This window comes from Rhinopithecus roxellana, chromosome 13, assembly GCF_007565055.1.
Source record: "Rhinopithecus roxellana isolate Shanxi Qingling chromosome 13, ASM756505v1, whole genome shotgun sequence".
Classification (NCBI taxonomy): Eukaryota; Metazoa; Chordata; class Mammalia; order Primates; family Cercopithecidae; genus Rhinopithecus; species Rhinopithecus roxellana.
The window spans coordinates 130990982-131007923 of NC_044561.1; the positions used below are offsets into that span (position 1 = coordinate 130990982).

A 16942-nucleotide genomic window follows, 5' to 3' on the forward strand; every position below is an offset into this window, starting at 1 on the left:
TCCTCCTTCCTCTCTTAACTCCTTTCTTCAGGGCCTCATTTTTCTTGTTTCCAGATTACGCACTTACACAGCCGTTTCTAAGTTTATCCATTTAAATGTTCTCTGCTGACTTCCCATTAATGTAAATGTATTCGTTACCTTATTCCTAAGTAACAAATTACCCCTAACATAGCAGCTTAAAATAAGTCTGTTATCATGGTTTCTGTGGGTCAGGAATCCAGGTGTGGCTTAGCTCGGGTCCTCTGGCTGAAGGTTTCTCACAGGTGGAAATCAAAATGTTGGCTAGGATTGTAGTCTCATCTGAAAGCTTGACTGAAGGGTATCTACTTCCCAGCTCACTCTAGTGAGCTTGTGTCAGGATTCACTTCCTTGCAGGCTGTGGCCAAAGACTTCCTCAGTTCCTGCCACATGGGCCTCTCCCCAGATGACAGCATGCCAGCTGGCTTTCATCAGAGTGAGCAAGAGGTGAGCCCAGATGGAAGTCTGAGTGTGTTTATAACCTAAACTTAGAAGTGACATCCTGTTGCTTGTTGGCTTCTGCCTGTCAGAAGTGAGTGGCTAGGCCCAGCTCACGGGGCAGGAGATCACACGTGGCCATGAACACTAGGTGGAATCGGGGGACCCTCTTGGCGGCAGCATACCACCCTAGGTACAGCGTGGCCTCTTGTGCCATGGTCCTGCTCAGCCTTCCACGTCTTCCCGGGATAGCTACACTATCACTTTATATTACTCCAGTGAGTGGGGTCATATTTTGATGGCTCTGTGACTGCTATTTACCTCAGAACCAGTAGTGTTCTATAACCACAATTATTTTCTTCTTGCAAGAAACAGAGTTGCCTTATTGTCTCACTTAACATAGTTCTCTTCATCTCTTTCATTTTTACTGGGAGGCTGTATATATCTCAGTAGAGTTTTCCAAATGTTCTATCACTTCACTTGATCCATATTCCCTCTGTCCGGGAACCCTCATCCGTGGGCTGGTCTCCAGGCAGCATGTGCGTTAGTGCCATCATTATGAGCACATGTCCCTGCTCCTCCACCTGGAAGCTCTGTGACCTTGGGCAAGTTCCCCAGTGTCTCTGCCACCTGTGTGTGGGTACTATTACTTCTTATTCCTATTTTACTCAGAGACGGTAAAATAAACTGCCCAAGCCGGGCGCGGTGGCTCAAGCCTGTAATCCCAGCACTTTGGGAGGCCGAGACGGGCGGATCACGAGGTCAGGAGTTCGAGACTATCCTGGCTAACACGGTGAAACCCCGTCTCTACTAAAAAATACAAAAAGCTAGCCGGGCGAGGTGGCTGGCGCCTGTAGTCCCAGCTACTCGGGAGGCTGAGGCAGGAGAATGGCGTAAACCCGGGAGGCAGAGCTTGCAGTGAGCTGAGATCCGCCCACTGCAGTCCAGCCGGGCGACAGAGCGAGACTCCGTCTCAAAAAAAAAAAAAAAAAAAAAAAAAAATAAACTGCCCAAGCCTGTGCAGGTGCTGTTTGGTGGAGATGCTCATCTGGCTCTTGTGAATAAAGTCAGTGCACGCGCAGACTGCGTAGGACAGTGTCTGGCACAGGCCAGGTGCTTGCTCAGTGTTGCCATTAGCATCAGCTGCTGCAGTATTTTTTCTTGGTTCAGCCCCTTGTTGGATGGTATATGTCATGGGAGGGGAATTTTCTGAGTACTTTCCATTATGAAAATGATTTTATTCACAAAATACCTTAGGCTGGGGGAAATAAAAAGAAAATGCATTTATTTTGACATTTGCTTCATAGTTTAGCTACATTTGTAAAATTATAGGTAGAAAATTATTTTCCTGGCCACGCATAGTGGCTTATGCCTGTAATCCCAGCACTTTGGGAGGCCGAGGTGAGCGGATTGTTGTGAGAGCAGAAGTTCGAGACCAGCCTGGGCAACACGGTGAAACCCTGCCTATAAAAAATACAAAAATTAGCTGGGCATGGTGGTGTGTGCCTGTAGTTCTAGTAGCTTGGGAAGCTGAGGTGGGAAGATTGCTTGAACCTGGGAGTTCGAGGCTGCAGTGAGCCGTAATCGCGCTATTGCACTCCAGCGTTGATGATAGAGGGAGACCCCGTCTCAATAAAAAAATAAAGAAAATTATTTTCCTTCCAGTTTTGTTCCACTGTCACCTAGCATCCACTGTTGCTGTACTATTCCTGTTCCTTTCTGTGTGGCCTGGTTTTGTTGCTCTATGGAAGGCTTTTCTCTCTGTTCATGGCGTCCTGAAGATTCACTTTGTTATGCCTGGCACTGGATTACCTTAACTCACTGTGCAGGGCTTAGCAGGTTCTTTCAGGCTAGAGACTCCTATTTCACTTCTGGGACATTTTCATGTCTTTATGACACTCTCTCTTTTTTCTGTTCTCTCTTGAGCTTCTATTAGATAGATGTTAGACCTCCTCAATTGATCCTCTGAGTTTCTTACCCTTTCTATCCTATTTTCAATCTCGTCTCTTCCTACTGTGATCTAAAAGATTTCCTAGACTTTATTTTCCAATTGTCCTACTGAATTTTTTATTCCATATATATTACTTATTTCCTCTTTATTCTTATCATGACTTTTTCATAGCATCTTATTTTTTGGATGCATCATCTTATCTTCTCGAGGAAATTAGGGTTTTTGGGGTCTAAGTTTTCTTTGGTTCATGTATTACCTGGTTCCTCTTTTTTTTTCCTCTTTGTTATTCCAGTTTCTCTCTTTTATGTTGGAGGCCCTCCTCAGATGCCTTACCCAAGGCTGTCTGTCTATATCTGAGTGAGGCCCTAAAAGGCTAGCCAAGAAGTTCTATGTTTGGGGCGGGGTGGAAGGTAGCTAAATGGCAAGCCAGCCTTTTTGGAGAGACTCCCAAATGTCTGGATCTGGATGTCTGTTCCCTAGACTGTTCAGTTTTTCTGGAAAGGACTTGTGCCATCTGCTTTCTGGGGAGCTGCTGGTATTCTCAGGGTAGGGTCAGGAGTGGTTTGGCGCTGAGTCCCTTCCACTGTGTCTGACCATGGCCCTACATCTGGGTCCTCTCAGGACTCCTGTTCAGGGGCCCAGGGGGACTGGTTGTGCATAGAGGTTGCCTGCAGTGGTGGGTGCCGATAGGGCCAGGCTCTGAACTTCACCTTTGGCTCCTGGTGTCTTCAGGGCCTGGGTATACAGGACTTTTGCAGGCTTAGTCAACCTGACTCCTTACACACTGACACCTGCAGCCTTTAGGTATGGCATCCTCTGCTTCCCTAACACAGGGATTAGTCACATCTATTTGCTGCTTTCTAGAAATATATCAGAATCCCTCATCTGCTGCTGGCGTGCCTTCCCTCTTTCTATTATTATGGGCTTATATTTTTGTTTATTTTTGTAGAAATGGGATCTTGCTATGTTGCCTAGGCTGGTCTTGAATTCTTGACTCTTGGCCTTAAACAGTTCTCCCGCCTTGGCCTCCCCAGATGCTGGGATTACAGTCATGAGCCACTGTGCCTAGCTTTAACTGTTTTTATACCTGTTTAAGGTTAATTAAAATTATAGCAATATGGGCAAACACAATTGTAGCTGGGTGCTAAATTACCTGTTGACCTGGCTGTTTCTTGCACTAATTCTGTTGCATTAATTCTCATTTTTGTTGCTGTGAATTTAAAATAAGAACATGGGGTGGGTGCAGTGGCTCACGCCTGTAATCCCAGCACTTGGGGAGGCTGAGGCAGGCTGATCACTTGAGGTCAGGAGTTCGAGACCAGCCAGGCCAACATGGTGAAACCCCGTCTCCATTAAAAAGACAAAAATTAGCTGGGTGTGGTAGTGGGACCCTATAATCTCAGCTACTAGGGAGGGTGAGGCAGAATTGCTTGAACCCAGGAGGTGGAGGTTGCAGGGAGCTGAGATCATGCCACTGCAAACCAGCCTGGGTGACAGAGCGAGACTCCATCTCAAAAAATAAAAAGTAAAATAAAATAAATAAAATATAAACATGTCTTATATCTGAAGGGCAGATATAGAAATTAATTTTCTAGTGTGACTGTCCTCTGAATATATGAAGAAACAATGTTATTTGACGTTTCCTTTAAAAAGGAATTCTGAAGCTGGGCATGGTGGCTCCATACACCTGTAATCTCAGCTACTCAGGCTGAACCAGGAGGACTGCTTGAGCCCAAGAGTTCAAGACCAGCCTGGGCAACATAACAAGACCCCCCCCTTCTCAAAAAAAAAAAAAAAAAGTTGGGGGGAGTCTTTGCTAACAGTTGGATTTAGGGAAACAGGGGTCAGGAATTAAAATAACTACAGGAAGTTAGATAACTACAGGGTATGCCCAGCCGTGCCCTTGGAGGCCTGTCTGGAGTAGAGTCAATATTTAGTGCATGGAGAGCTTCGGCTGCACTTGCTCTGGGGCAGATCAATCACTGCTGATGCGTCCCATGGTGCGTCTCTCCTGATGATCTTGATGCTGTTGCAGGTGGCCCATGGCGCCCTCAGTGATGATGCCATCGATGCTGTGGAGACACAGAAGGACCTCCTGGGAGCCAGTGGGCTCATGCTGCTGCTTCCCCCCAAAATGAAGAGTGAGGACGTGGCAGAGGAGGACGTGTACTGGCTGTCGGCCTTGCTGCAGCTCAAGCAGCTCCTGCAGGCCAAGCCCTTCCAGCCTGCACTTCCTCTGGTGGTTCTTGTGCCTAGCCCTGGAGGGGACGCCGTTGAGAAGGAAGTGGAAGATGGTTTGTGAAGGAAGTCTCGTTTATGAAGCAGCATGGTTTAAAAATGGGTGGAGGCCCTGGGTCTGAGGATGGTCCAGTAGTTTTGGGGTCAGGAATCACTGAGACAGCAACCCCTATGGTTACTGTCCACTGCAGGACTGCGTGCGGTCAGCACAGGGAGATGTATTAGCAGGTGTGCTGAGAGCAGAATGCGAGTGACCTTCATCTGTGTCTCTTAAAGGTCTGATGCTACAGGACTTGGTTTCAGCTAAGCTGATTTCAGATTACACTGTTACCGAGATCCCTGATTCCATTAATGATCTACAAGGTTCAACTAAGGTAAGGTTTCATCATTTTTAACGGTCTGTCAAGATATTTTTTTCCCCTTTTGCTGTATCTTGAATTGAGCGTATATTAGCATTAGCATTTTTTTTTCTTAAGAAACAGAGTTTTATTCTGTCACCCAGTTTAGTGGCAAGATGACAGCTCTCTGCAACCTCAAACTACTGGGCTCACACAATCTTCCCACTTCAGCCTCCCAAGTATGTGGGACTACTGTGGTGTGCCACTGCGCCTGGCAGCAGTTGTATGTTTTATACAGATAACTTTCTAAAAACATAAGCAGAAATCAAAATAAAAGATAAAATTTGTCCACGGTCCTGCTATCTACAAATTAAATTGTTTATGTAAAATTTTTTAGTGTTTTTGTTTCTATGAATTTAAAATATGAACATATATCTGAAGGTCAGATACAGAAATTGTTTTTCTAGGGTAATTGTCCTCTGAACACGTGAAGAAATAATGTTATTTGATGTTTCCTTTAAAAAGGAATTCTGAAGCTGGGCATGGTGGCTCCTACACCTGTAATCTCAGTTACTCGGGAGGCTGAAGCAGGAGGACTGCTTGCGCCCTGGAGTTTGAGACCAGCCTGAGCAACATAGCAAGACCCCCTTCTCAAAAAAAAAAAAGGGGGGGGGGGCAGGGGGAGTCTTTGCTAACAATTTAGAGAAAGAGGTGGCAGGAATTAAAATAACTATAGGAAGTGAGATAACTGTAGGGTGTGAAGGTATCTTGGCACATAGTGAAGCTGTTAGTCCCTTCGAAAAAGGAGAAGACTCCATTTCTGTGCATGGTGAAGGGGATGTTCAGGGCTGGTTTCCTGAGGGTGTGGGCGCTTCCACGGGGCAGCCATGCAGGTCACACTCCTCCTCAGGCCAGATGGGATCTGGGGGCTCTCTTTAGTGCCCCTACTGGACATGTCTCCTGAGCCCTAGAAGGCTTAACTCAACTGCACAGGACACTTCTGTTCCCCTTCCTACCACAGTTGAGAGCCCAGGACTCTGGTGTTACCTGTGGGCAACCCTGGGGGATCCAGCCCTTTCCGAAGGCTGTTTTTGAAAAACAGTGTGAACTCTTCAACCAGGTCTCTTCTGACGGTCTTTGTTCTCAGGTTTTGCAAGCGGTGCAGTGGCTGGTTTCCCACTGCCCCCATTCCCTTGACCTTTGCTGCCAGACTCTCATTCAGTACGTCGAAGACGGGATTGGCCATGAGTTTAGTGGCCGCTTTTTCCATGACAGAAGGGAGAGGCGTCTGGGCGGTCTCACTTCGCAGGAGCCTGGCGCCATCATTGAGCTGTTTAACAGTGTGCTGCAGTTCCTGGCTTCCGTGGTGTCCTCTGAACAGCTATGTGATCTGTCCTGGCCTGTCACTGAGTTTGCTGAGGCAGGGGGCAGCCGGCTGCTTCCTCACCTGCACTGGAATGCCCCAGAGCACCTGGCGTGGCTGAAGCAGGCTGTGCTTGGGTTCCAGCTTCCGCAGATGGACCTTCCTCCCCTGGGGGGTACGTGCTTGTGCTGGGGAGGTCTGGTGGGTGGCTGCAGTCAAACCTCAGGCTTCCTTCTCACTGTAGTAACCGTCTGACAGGTGTTGGGCACCAGTGTGAGGGCTGCACATCCACCTCCACTGGGCACATGCATGTCTTCATGCTGTGCTCGCCTGCACCTTCCTTTGGGTTCATGGGCCAGAACAAGCTGGGTTTTGTGGGGTGGGGGCTGTTAGCCTTTCCTGACCAGCAGAGCAGTCCATGGGATTTCACTCAGCCTCAGGAGGAAAGTGACAAGTGGTACTGGGAGGAACACCAACCCTGATCCTGTCCTGCTTGCCCCGCAGAGTCCCTGTTTTCAAACAGACAAGCCAGGGGCAAAGAGCATGGGGACCATGTAGCCCTGTCCCCAAGCCATGGCCATGGCACATACTCGGTGCTGGTTTAATGTTTCTTTTTTGTCAGAGAAGCCTTGTTCTGTGGCTCTGGCTATGCCCCTGTTCCTGGCCGTCTTTGGGCTGTTTTAACACAGATCCTGCAGGCCATCCGGCTGGCTCAAGCCCAGTATGGCATATGGGGCTGCTCCTTCCCATGCAGTCAGAAGGGAATGAGCTGCTTATCTGGCAGAAGTTGTGGCATTAGCATAGACACTCCCCTTTGGGCCTCAGGCACCCTTCTGAATTGTGGGGTGTGGTCGGTAGTAGGTCTAACTCATGCTCATTACTGAAAGAACCCAAAGGGAAGCAAACCACTCAGCACAAGCCCTCAGTGCTGTGGCTAGGTTGGGGTTCCCCAAAATAAGCTAAGACCACTTATACCAGACTCATCTGGGTGCTTGTTAAAATGCAGATTTCCTAGGCACAACCACAGGCCTGTAGAGTCAGAGCTTCTGGGTGGACCTTTACTAGCAACACTGTTAAGGGGGACTGTCTGCGTCCCTCACCTAGACCCTGGGAATAAGCTGCTCTTCCCTCAACAACTGTGGTTCCGCTGTGGTTAGAAAGCAGACTTCTCAACTTCACAGTTAGTTGCCTTCTCCTAAGAAAATACAGAGTTAAAAATGTTTTCATGTACATTTTCACCTGTACTTCGGCCAAACCTGTAACTAATGAGGCACTTTCTCCCTAGCCCCCTGGCTCCCCGTGTGCTCCATGGTTGTCCAGTACACCTCCCAGATCCCCAGCTCACGCCAGACACAGCCTGTCCTCCAGTCCCAGGTGGAGAACCTGCTCCGCAGAACCTACTGTAGGTGGAAGAGCAAGAGCCCCTCCCCAGTCCATGGGGCAGGCCCCTCAGTCATGGAGATCCCATGGGATGACCTCATCGCCTTGTGTATCAACCACAAGCTGAGAGACTGGACGCCCCCCCGGCTTCCTGTTACATCAGGTAGTTAGAGCTTGGTGCGATGGGATCAGCTCCTCACGAGACTTTCTTGGTCTAGTTTCTGCAAAGGAAGATGTTTACTTGATGTTGCTGCTTTTCTTTTGGGTCCCTATCCTTCCTTTCCTTAGGACTTCCCTCTTCAAGTGAGTGACCTAAAAACATTGAGACAAGCTAGGAAGGTTCTGGTAGAGCCTGAACTCACCTCCCTGAAACAGGCCCCCTAGGGTGGCTCTTAGAGAGGATTTTGTGGCTTTTGAGTACTCATTACTGGCCCTGCCAATCTGGACTTTGAGTGATGCATGGACACTGGGAGCCTATTTAACCCAAGTGTGGAAGTCACATAATTGTGTGACTTTAATCAAAGGGCTTGCACTTAAATCAGTGAATTTAAGCACATGCCACCTGTCGCTCTTTAAATATTTGTACCTGTTTTTGTTTTTTTTGTTTTTTTTTTTTTTGAGACAGGAGCTTGCTATGTTGGCCAGGCTGGCCTCTTTATCTGTTTTTGTATTGTTTTCTCAGAGGCACTGAGTGAAGATGGTCAGATATGTGTGTATTTTTTTAAAAACGATTTGAAAAAATATGATGTTCCTTTGTCGTGGGAACAAGCCAGATTGCAGACGCAGAAGGAGCTACAGCTGAGAGAGGGACGGTGAGGTTCATGTTCAGTATGTTTCTGTTTCTTGCTAAACTGTATTTTTCTTCCAAAGTACATAGAAATTAACATCCTACATGCCAAATCCAGTCCATTGTGGACAGACTGTGACAAAGCCTCAAGGAACAGATCATTCCCTGCAGTAGAAACTGTTCTAGAGCAAAGTTACAAGCATCTCACTTCATTTATCAGGCGAACCTGACCCTGAAACCATACCTAACCAGGAGAGTACAGCTGACATTTCATCTCACTTCCAAATCTGGTTCCAAAGCACAGTACCTAAAAAAGTCACAAGTATGCTTTCTCCCAGGATAAACAATAACAGTGAAAATCTATTAATGTAATTTGTTCCCATAATAGAAAAATAAGTGGTAATTTTAGCAGGTGTTGAAATACATTTCTTAAAATTAATACCCATTCCTGATAACATTTCTTTGTTTTGGGTAATTTCTTTAGCTTGGGTAAAAAAAAAAAGTCCTAACTTGATAAGGCTACCTAACATAAAACTACCAAAATAGAAAAAATTCATGCTTCTTGGTAGAATGTTAGGAACAGTGGAATCAGAACCAGCCTGTTGTCCCGGCTACTATTCACTATTGTCCTGGAAATCCTGACCAGCAAAGGGATGTGGGATAGACAGGCACAAATACTGAAAGGAAGGGGAAACTGTCATTTCCAGACAGTACAGTTGTCAGTCCAAGATAATCAACAGTCAAGTCCATAGAATCATTCTGAGTTCAGTAAGGTGATCAGATAGATAGATCCACAACATGTAAAAAAAAAAAAAAAAAAAAAAAAAAAAAAATTCTCATTCGCAACAATAAACCCTTAACATATGAGTTCTCAGGGCCTATATGTACAAAGGAAACCCGAACCATTGAGGTTCAGACTAGGTTGTTGACAGGATACAATGCTGTGAAGATGTCAGTTCTGGTACTGATAAGTTCTAAAATTCATCAGGATAAAAACATACGCAGCAATTGCTGAGAAAGTTTTAAATAAGATGGCCGGGCGCGGTGGCTCAAGCCTGTAATCCCAGCACTTTGGGAGGCCGAGACGGGCGGATCATGAGGTCAGGAGATCGAGACCATCCTGGCTAACATGGTGAAACCCCGTCTCTACTAAAAAAAAATACAAAAAACTAGTCGGGCGAGGTGGCGGCGCTTGTAGTCCCAGCACTTTGGGAGGCTGAGGCAGGAGAATGGCGTGAACCTGGGAGGCGGAGCTTGCAGTGAGCTGAGATCCGGCCACTGCACTCCAGCCTGGGCCACAGAGTGAGACTCCGTCTCAAAAAAAAATAAGACTAACAAGGTTTGCTTGGCCTGATACCAAAACATATAGTAAAGCTCCAGTACTTGAAACCATGAGGGGATGCCAGAGTAGATGAATGGATCAGAATAAAGAGTTAGAATACGTGACAAAAGTGTTACGCCAAATTATTGAAATCAGTGGGGAAAGGACAAACATTGGCATGTGTTTAGAAAAAAATGTCAGATGCCCTCTCTCTCACTGTTTGTAAACATTACTTCCAAATGTATCCAAGAGCTATCTATAAAAAATAAGGACCTTGCCAATACTAGGGAAAAACAGAATCTGGAACCCTAGGGTGGGAGGCAAGACATGAAGCAGAGAAGCTCCAAACCCCAGCTGCCTCGTGAGAGAAGCTTCCAAGAGGAACAGGCAGTCTCAATGCCTCTGTGCATAAGGGTCACTACAGTGCAGGGGCTGCCTTCCCTCTTTGCCCCACTCCCTGACTTGATGGAAGCTTGGAAGTAGGCATGGGGCCGGCATGAACTGTCCCAGGAGAGCACATGAGTCTGAGGCACATGTTCTTACATGTTAATGCACATGTACAAATGTATCTACATGCTTTACATGATGCCGTAGAAGTATTTTCTTGACCATAAGCATTTCAAATCATGTACTTACAGTTTGGGAATAAAGCCTTTTCATCCTTCTGCAAACAATTTTCCCATACCATTGCTTCACATGCACCGTAACTGGAGGAGGAGCACAGAGGGTGGCCGAGAGGGGAGGATTCCCCGCACAGAGGATCTGATGCGAGGAGCTTCTGCTGAGGAGCTCTTGGCGCAGTGCTTGTCGAGCAGTCTGCTGCTGGAGAAAGAGGAGAACAAGAGGTGAAGCCCACTTCCTTCTAATTCATGTGTGTTGTTTAGTCTCCTTTATGCTGTGAGGGGAGACTGGTTATTGCTTGATTGATGTAAGACAGCCAGGATGGAGAAGGGAAGGTAGATTATTAGCAACAGTTTTAGTGCTGTAACTATTTAAAAGCTCTTTGAAGACAGAAGCAGTGCCCTAGATAGTATGTTTTTAAGTGAATTTCATTTATTATTTATTATTGAAAATCAGTGTTAGGTTTTTGTGGGAAATTCATGTGGTTAAGTCTCAAAAGATGGTGAGTGCTGAATAGTATGGCTGGCCAGAAGCACCCTGCCCTTGGGAGCCTGAGGCATTGGTGAATGATCCCATGCTGTGAATGGGCAGGAGCTGGGGCTGCCCCTCCTCTGCATTGCCCACTTTTCTCCTTCCCATGCATACCTTTCCTTTGCTTTCATTTGATGGCCATGTTTACCATTTTACTGAGAAGTAGAATCAGGAGTAAGGGACCTTCCACAGGTTGTCCTCTGCCTTCCCTGCCCTCCCAGCCACATCCAGCATCCTCCCTATATCCCCATCCTGACCCCTCTTGTTGCTGGAAAAGAACCATGCAGCTTGTAGTCAAAGTCAGCCCTTCCCTGGGCTGGGATCTCATCTCCCACCTACCCAAGGAAATTCATTCAATGAGTATCCCTCTTGTGTGACCACCCCTCCCCATACTAGATGGTCCCCATCAGCAGCACACAGACATGAAACATGCTTCCCTATCTTGGCCCCATTTCCCTCTTTAGCCACCACTTCATGTTTCTGCCCTCTTAATAGTAAAACTCCTCAAAAACGCTTGTGATACTCACTTCTCCAGCCTTTCCCGGTCTCCTACAGTTGGCTCAGGGCTGAACATGACCATGAACCCCAGTCCCTGGTAGCATCCCATACTTGATCCTCCCCTCCTTGCTCCTAGGATGTCTGTGTTCCTCCTCCTGCCCTGCTGGATCCTCCTCATCCCCCAGCTGCCCCCCGGATTCATTCTCTCAACCTCTCCTCTGCATCATCTGTACCTCCTCCTCAGAGATTTCATCCAGTTCCATGGATTTTTAAATAACATCACTATCTGACAGCTCCAAATCTGACAGACCTCTGAACTCCACACTTGAACATCCTACTGCTTCCTTGATATCTTCATTAGACATCTATTGGATGTCTAGTAGCCACTGCAAAGTTAACATATCCCAAATCCAGTTCCCAGCTTTCTTCCAACCAACCCCTTCCTTTGGTGGTCCTCTGTTGATGGCGGCTCCATCCTTCCAGCTGCCTAGATCAAGTGTGTTGGAATCATCCCCTCACATCAGCCCATTCACATATCCTATTGGCTTTATTGAAAATACATTCAGAATTGGACCATTTGTTATGACTTCCATGGCCACCACCTGGCTCAAGCCACTATCATCTTCCTTCTGGATTATCACAGTAGGCTGTAGTTTAGTCTTGGTAGACCTGGTGGGTGCCTTTCAAGTGAGTTAAGATGGAGGTCATGTCACTTGCTTGCTCACAGCCTCTCAGTGGTTTCCCTCTTTCACCTTCATTCAAAGGCAAACTTTACAGGGGTGGCCAGGGCCCTGAGTGATTTGCCCCCATTTCCTCTGACCTCCGCTCCTTCCTTGAACATGGTAGGCGGCTCACAGTTGGGCCTCTGAGTTTGCTGTTCCTTTTGCCTAGGACTGTCCAGCCCCCTCCATTCTCCCCAGCATCCCCACGGCTGATCTCCTACTCACTTCAGATCTCTGCTCAAATGTCTGCTGCTGTTAGGCCCTCCTTGCCCATCCCCGACCTTCTTGTTTCCATGGCTCTGCTTTGTCTTTCTTATCTTCAAACCATGTTTCTCTTGTTATGTGTTCCTTGTCTGTCTCTCCTCACTAACGTCTACATTGCTTAGGGCAGGGCCTCTGTTTTGTTTCAGTGCAATATTCCTTGTACCCAGAATGATGCCTGGCATCTGGAGGAGGCTTGATGGATATGTGTTGGAAGGGTGAATGAATGTGTCTGATTTCTAAAATCAGTCTCTATAATTTAAGTGGTTTGGGATAAGATTTTTTTTTTTTCCTTTTTATTAGATAGTCTCTCTGTTGCCCAGGCTGGAATGCAGTGGCATGATCTCGGCTCAGTGCAACCTCCACCTCCCAGGTTCAAGCAATTCTCCTGCCCCAGCCTCCCAAGTAGCTGGGACTACAGGCGCCTGCCACCATGCCTGGCTAATTTTTGTATTTTTAGTAGAGACGTGGTTTCACCATGTTGGCCAGGCTGGTCTTGAACTCCTGACCTCAGGTGATCCACCTGCCTTGGCATCCCAAAGTGCTGGGATTACAGGCATGAGCCACTGCACCTGGCCAAGATTGTTTTTCTTGAAAAGACTGGTATATGGAAGTAGACAGCTCTGGAGTACGTTAGGTGGCAGTGGCATATTATTTTGAGTTAATTTTAAGCTATAAGCAGCAATCCACACATTTGGAAAACGTCAGAAGAATTAATTATAGATGCATAAAACCAATGATAAGCCAAATAAGACAATTACAAGTAATGTTAAGTAACACATAGAAGCAGTTGTTTTTGGATTAATGCCACCTTTTTCATTAAATATAAATTGGAATTGGATTTATAAATTAAAGGGAAGTGGTTTTTGTTGTTGTTGTTGTTGTTTTTTGAGATAGAGTTTTGCTCTCGTTGCCCTGGCTGGAGTGCGAGGGTGTGATCTTGGCTTACTGCAATCTCCGCCTCCCGGGTTCAAGCAGTTCTCCTGCCTCAGCCTCTCAAGTAGCTGGGATTACAGGCATGTGTCACCACGCCTGGCTAATTTTTTTATTTTTAGTAGAGATGGGGTTTCACCATGTTGGTTAGGCTGGTCTTGAACTCCTGACCTCAGATGATCTGCCCGCCTTGGCCTCCCGAAGTGCTGGGATTACAGGCGTGAGCTACTGAGCCCAGCCTAGTTTTTTTTTAAATTAAGCTTTATTATATAGGAAGTTAATAAATTTTTAATAAGTACATTTCTGCTGCTTAGTTGATGTAATAACTTAGTTATATTCTTAGTAAAAAGCAAAGGCTTAAGGCTGGGTGTGGTGATTCCTGCCTATAATCCCAGCACTTTGGGAGGCTGAGATGGGCAGATCACTTGAGTTCAGGAGTTGTAGACTAGCCTGACAATACAGCAAAACCCCGTTTCTACAAAAAAATACAAAAATTAGCTGGGTGGCATGTGCCTGTAGTCCCAGCTACTTGGGAGGCTGAGGTGAGAGGATCATTTGAGCTTGGGAAGTCAAGGTTGCAGTGAGCCAAGATTGTAACACTGCACTCCAGCCTGGCCAACAGAACAAGACTTTGTCAAAAATAACAATTAAAAAATTGGCCAGGCACAGTGGCTCACTCCTGTAATCCCAGCACTTTGGGAGGCCGAGGCAGGTGGATCACCTGAGGTCAGAAATTCAAGACCAGCTTGGGCAATATGGTGAAACCCCATCTTTACTAAAAGTATAAAAAATTAGCTGGGCATGGTGGCACGTGCCTGTAATCCCAGCTACTCTGGAGGCTGAGGCGGGAGAATCACTTGAACCTGGGACGCAGAGTTTATGCTGACTTGAGATCACGTCACTGCACTCCAGCCTGGGCAACAGAGTGAGACTCTATCTCAAAAAAAAAAATTTAATTTAATTTAAAAAAAGCAAAGGCTTAAAAAGTTTTTAAGTATATCTAGAAGATTAATGAACAATAGTTAACTTCCTAATGCTCAAATATTTTTGAATTTATTATATATTGTTTCAGGTTTGAAGATCAGCTTCAGCAATGGTTGTCTGAAGACTCAGGAGCATTTACGGATTTAACTTCCCTTCCCCTCTATCTTCCTCAGACTCTAGTGTCTCTTTCTCACGCTATTGAACCTGTGATGAAAACATCCGTAACTACTAGCCCACAGGTGAGAAGTATACATTTGGCATTTTACGTAATAATTAAAGATTGAGAGAATGACTGGGGAAAAAAAGTAGTATCATGATTTATCCTATGATATTATGACCAATAAATTATTAGCTCAAATTAGACCTTTTTTTAAACTTTATCCATATCATTGTTATAGAGACCCAACTGATTTTGAGTTTCTGCCTATGGAATAAATGAAGAATAGAAATGAAATATTCTTTTTTTTTTTTTTTTGAGACGGAGTCTCACTCTGTCGCCCAGGCTGGAGTGTAGTGGCCGGATCTCAGCTCACTGCAAGCTCCGCCTCCTGGGTTTACGCCATTCTCCTGCCTCAGCCTCCCGAGTAGCTAGGACTACAGGCGCCCGCCACCTCGCCCGGCTAGTTTTTTTTTTTGTATTTTTAGTAGAGACGGGGTTTCACGGTGTTAGCCAGGATGGTCTCGATCTCCTGACCTCGTGATCCGCCCATCTCGGCCTCCCAAAGTGCTGGGATTACAGGCCTGAGCCACCGCACCCGGCCCAAATGAAATATTCTTAAGAACTGAGTAAGACCTGTAACTGTGTGCTGATGTGTAGTTAAGGGCATTAAGGTGATGACAGCAGCTTCTCTTGGAGCACATACTGTCTAAGCTTCGGCATTACCCAGACCTCCCTTCTGGGATTAATTTTTCCTGAGGAAAACTATTGAATGCAGAAGGTAAGCTCCCAAGTCAAGAGCCTCACCCAAGAGTGTTCAAGTAGTGAGTGGTCAGGGTTGCCTTTCAAAGCCAGATCCAACTGGCTCCAAAGCCTAAGGTCTTTTTACCTTACCATTCTTCCTTCAGTGGTTAAAGATGCAAAAACAGAGTTTCAATCACAAATATGTGCCACTGAACAGGTAAAAACTGGGCTCCTGGACTGGCTTTAGGAAGCCCTTCAATAGGGGAGAAAAGCAAATTAAAATAACTTACTGTTTCCATTCATCAGTTGGGCAAATACTTTAAAAATGTTCATGCCCTTTGAATTATCAATTCTGACCTAAAGAATTCTGACCTACCAGATATTCCCTAAAAATTAATGTATAAAAATGTTTACTGTAGCATTAGTTATATTGTATAAAAGTAGAAGCAATAAATGTTTGAAGATGGGAGTCTGATTAAACAATTATAATACATTCACATGATAGAATAGTTCACAGCCCTTGATGATGATATTTTCTAAAAATGACTGGCTGGGCACGGTGGCTCATGCCTGTAATCACAGCACTTTGGGAGGCTGAGGAGGGAGGATCGCTTAAGCCCAGAAGTTTGAGTCCAGCCTGGGCAACATAAAGAGATCTCATCTCTACATAATTAGCTAGGCATGGTGCTACATGCCTGTTGTCCCAGCTACTCAGGAGGCTGAGCTGGGAGGATTACTCGAGTCCAGGAGTTTGAGGCTGCAGTAAGCTATGATCATGCCACCGTGTTCCAGCCTGGGTGAAAAATGACTGACACTGGAAATTGTTCATGATAGAATACAAAGGCAGGCCAGGCGCGGTGGCTCAAGCCTGTCATCCCAGCACTTTGGGAGGCCGAGACGGGCGGATCACGAGGTCAGGAGATCGAGACCATCCTGGCTAACACTGTGAAACCCCGTCTCTACTAAAAATACAAAAAACTAGCCGGGCGAGGTGGCGGGCGCCTGTAGTCCCAGCTACTCAGGAGGCTGAGGCAGGAGAATGGCGTGAACCCGGGAGGCGGAGCTTGCAGTGAGCTGAGATCCGGCCACTGCACTCCAGCCCGGGCGACAGAGTGAGACTCCATCTCAAAAAAAAAAAAAAAAAAAGAATACAAAGGCAAACAGTCTGTATGCAGATACCAGCTGAATGTACGAGCTAAATGAGGCTGGAAGGATGTACAATGGATAATTTTTTTTTCCCCTCTGTAAAAATAAATGACTACTCAGATGAGGTTTCTAACATGATCCAGAGCTAGTTCCTTCACAGAGAATAGGTCGTGGTTTATTGACATTCCAAAACTGTTTAGTTTCTTTTTTATTCAAATAGAGTGACATGACGAGGGAGCAGCTACAGCTGTCAGAGGCAACAGGAACGTGTCTAACCGAACGGCTAAAGCACCTGGAAAGGCTGATCCGGAGTTCAAGGGAAGAGGAAGTTGCCTCTGAGCTCCATCTCTCTGCGCTGCTAGATATGGTGGACATTTGATCAGCTGACCTGTGGGGAGGGGGTCTTTCCCAAAGAGTTTGTTTTTACTCAAAATAATGTTATTATCAGATGCTTGATGCACTGTTGGAAATGTGATTATTAATCATGCAAATAAACCATTTAAGTGTCAAA

The 16942-nt window shown here is 46.1% G+C and overlaps 1 protein-coding gene across 7 annotated transcripts in view; it reads left to right on the forward strand.

Annotated features, from left to right (window-relative positions):
• The window catches only part of MCM3AP (minichromosome maintenance complex component 3 associated protein), a 54036-nt gene extending 37094 nt beyond the window's left edge, over positions 1-16942 (forward strand). For 3 of the 7 annotated variants that reach the window (XM_030915516.1, XM_030915517.1, XM_030915518.1), the window contains exons 22-30: positions 376-465; positions 4443-4701; positions 4922-5019; positions 6131-6521; positions 7632-7889; positions 8409-8538; positions 10473-10679; positions 14473-14623; positions 16652-16942. In XM_030915516.1, the coding sequence (XP_030771376.1) occupies positions 376-465; positions 4443-4701; positions 4922-5019; positions 6131-6521; positions 7632-7889; positions 8409-8538; positions 10473-10679; positions 14473-14623; positions 16652-16810 (1743 nt within the window). In that variant the 3' untranslated portion in view covers positions 16811-16942. Of the gene's footprint in view, positions 1-375; positions 466-4442; positions 5020-6130; positions 6522-7631; positions 7890-8408; positions 8539-10472; positions 10680-14472; positions 14624-16651 lie in introns of those variants that run through there. The other 4 variants (XM_030915519.1, XR_004052810.1, XM_030915520.1 and 1 more) reach the window with 4 other exon arrangements.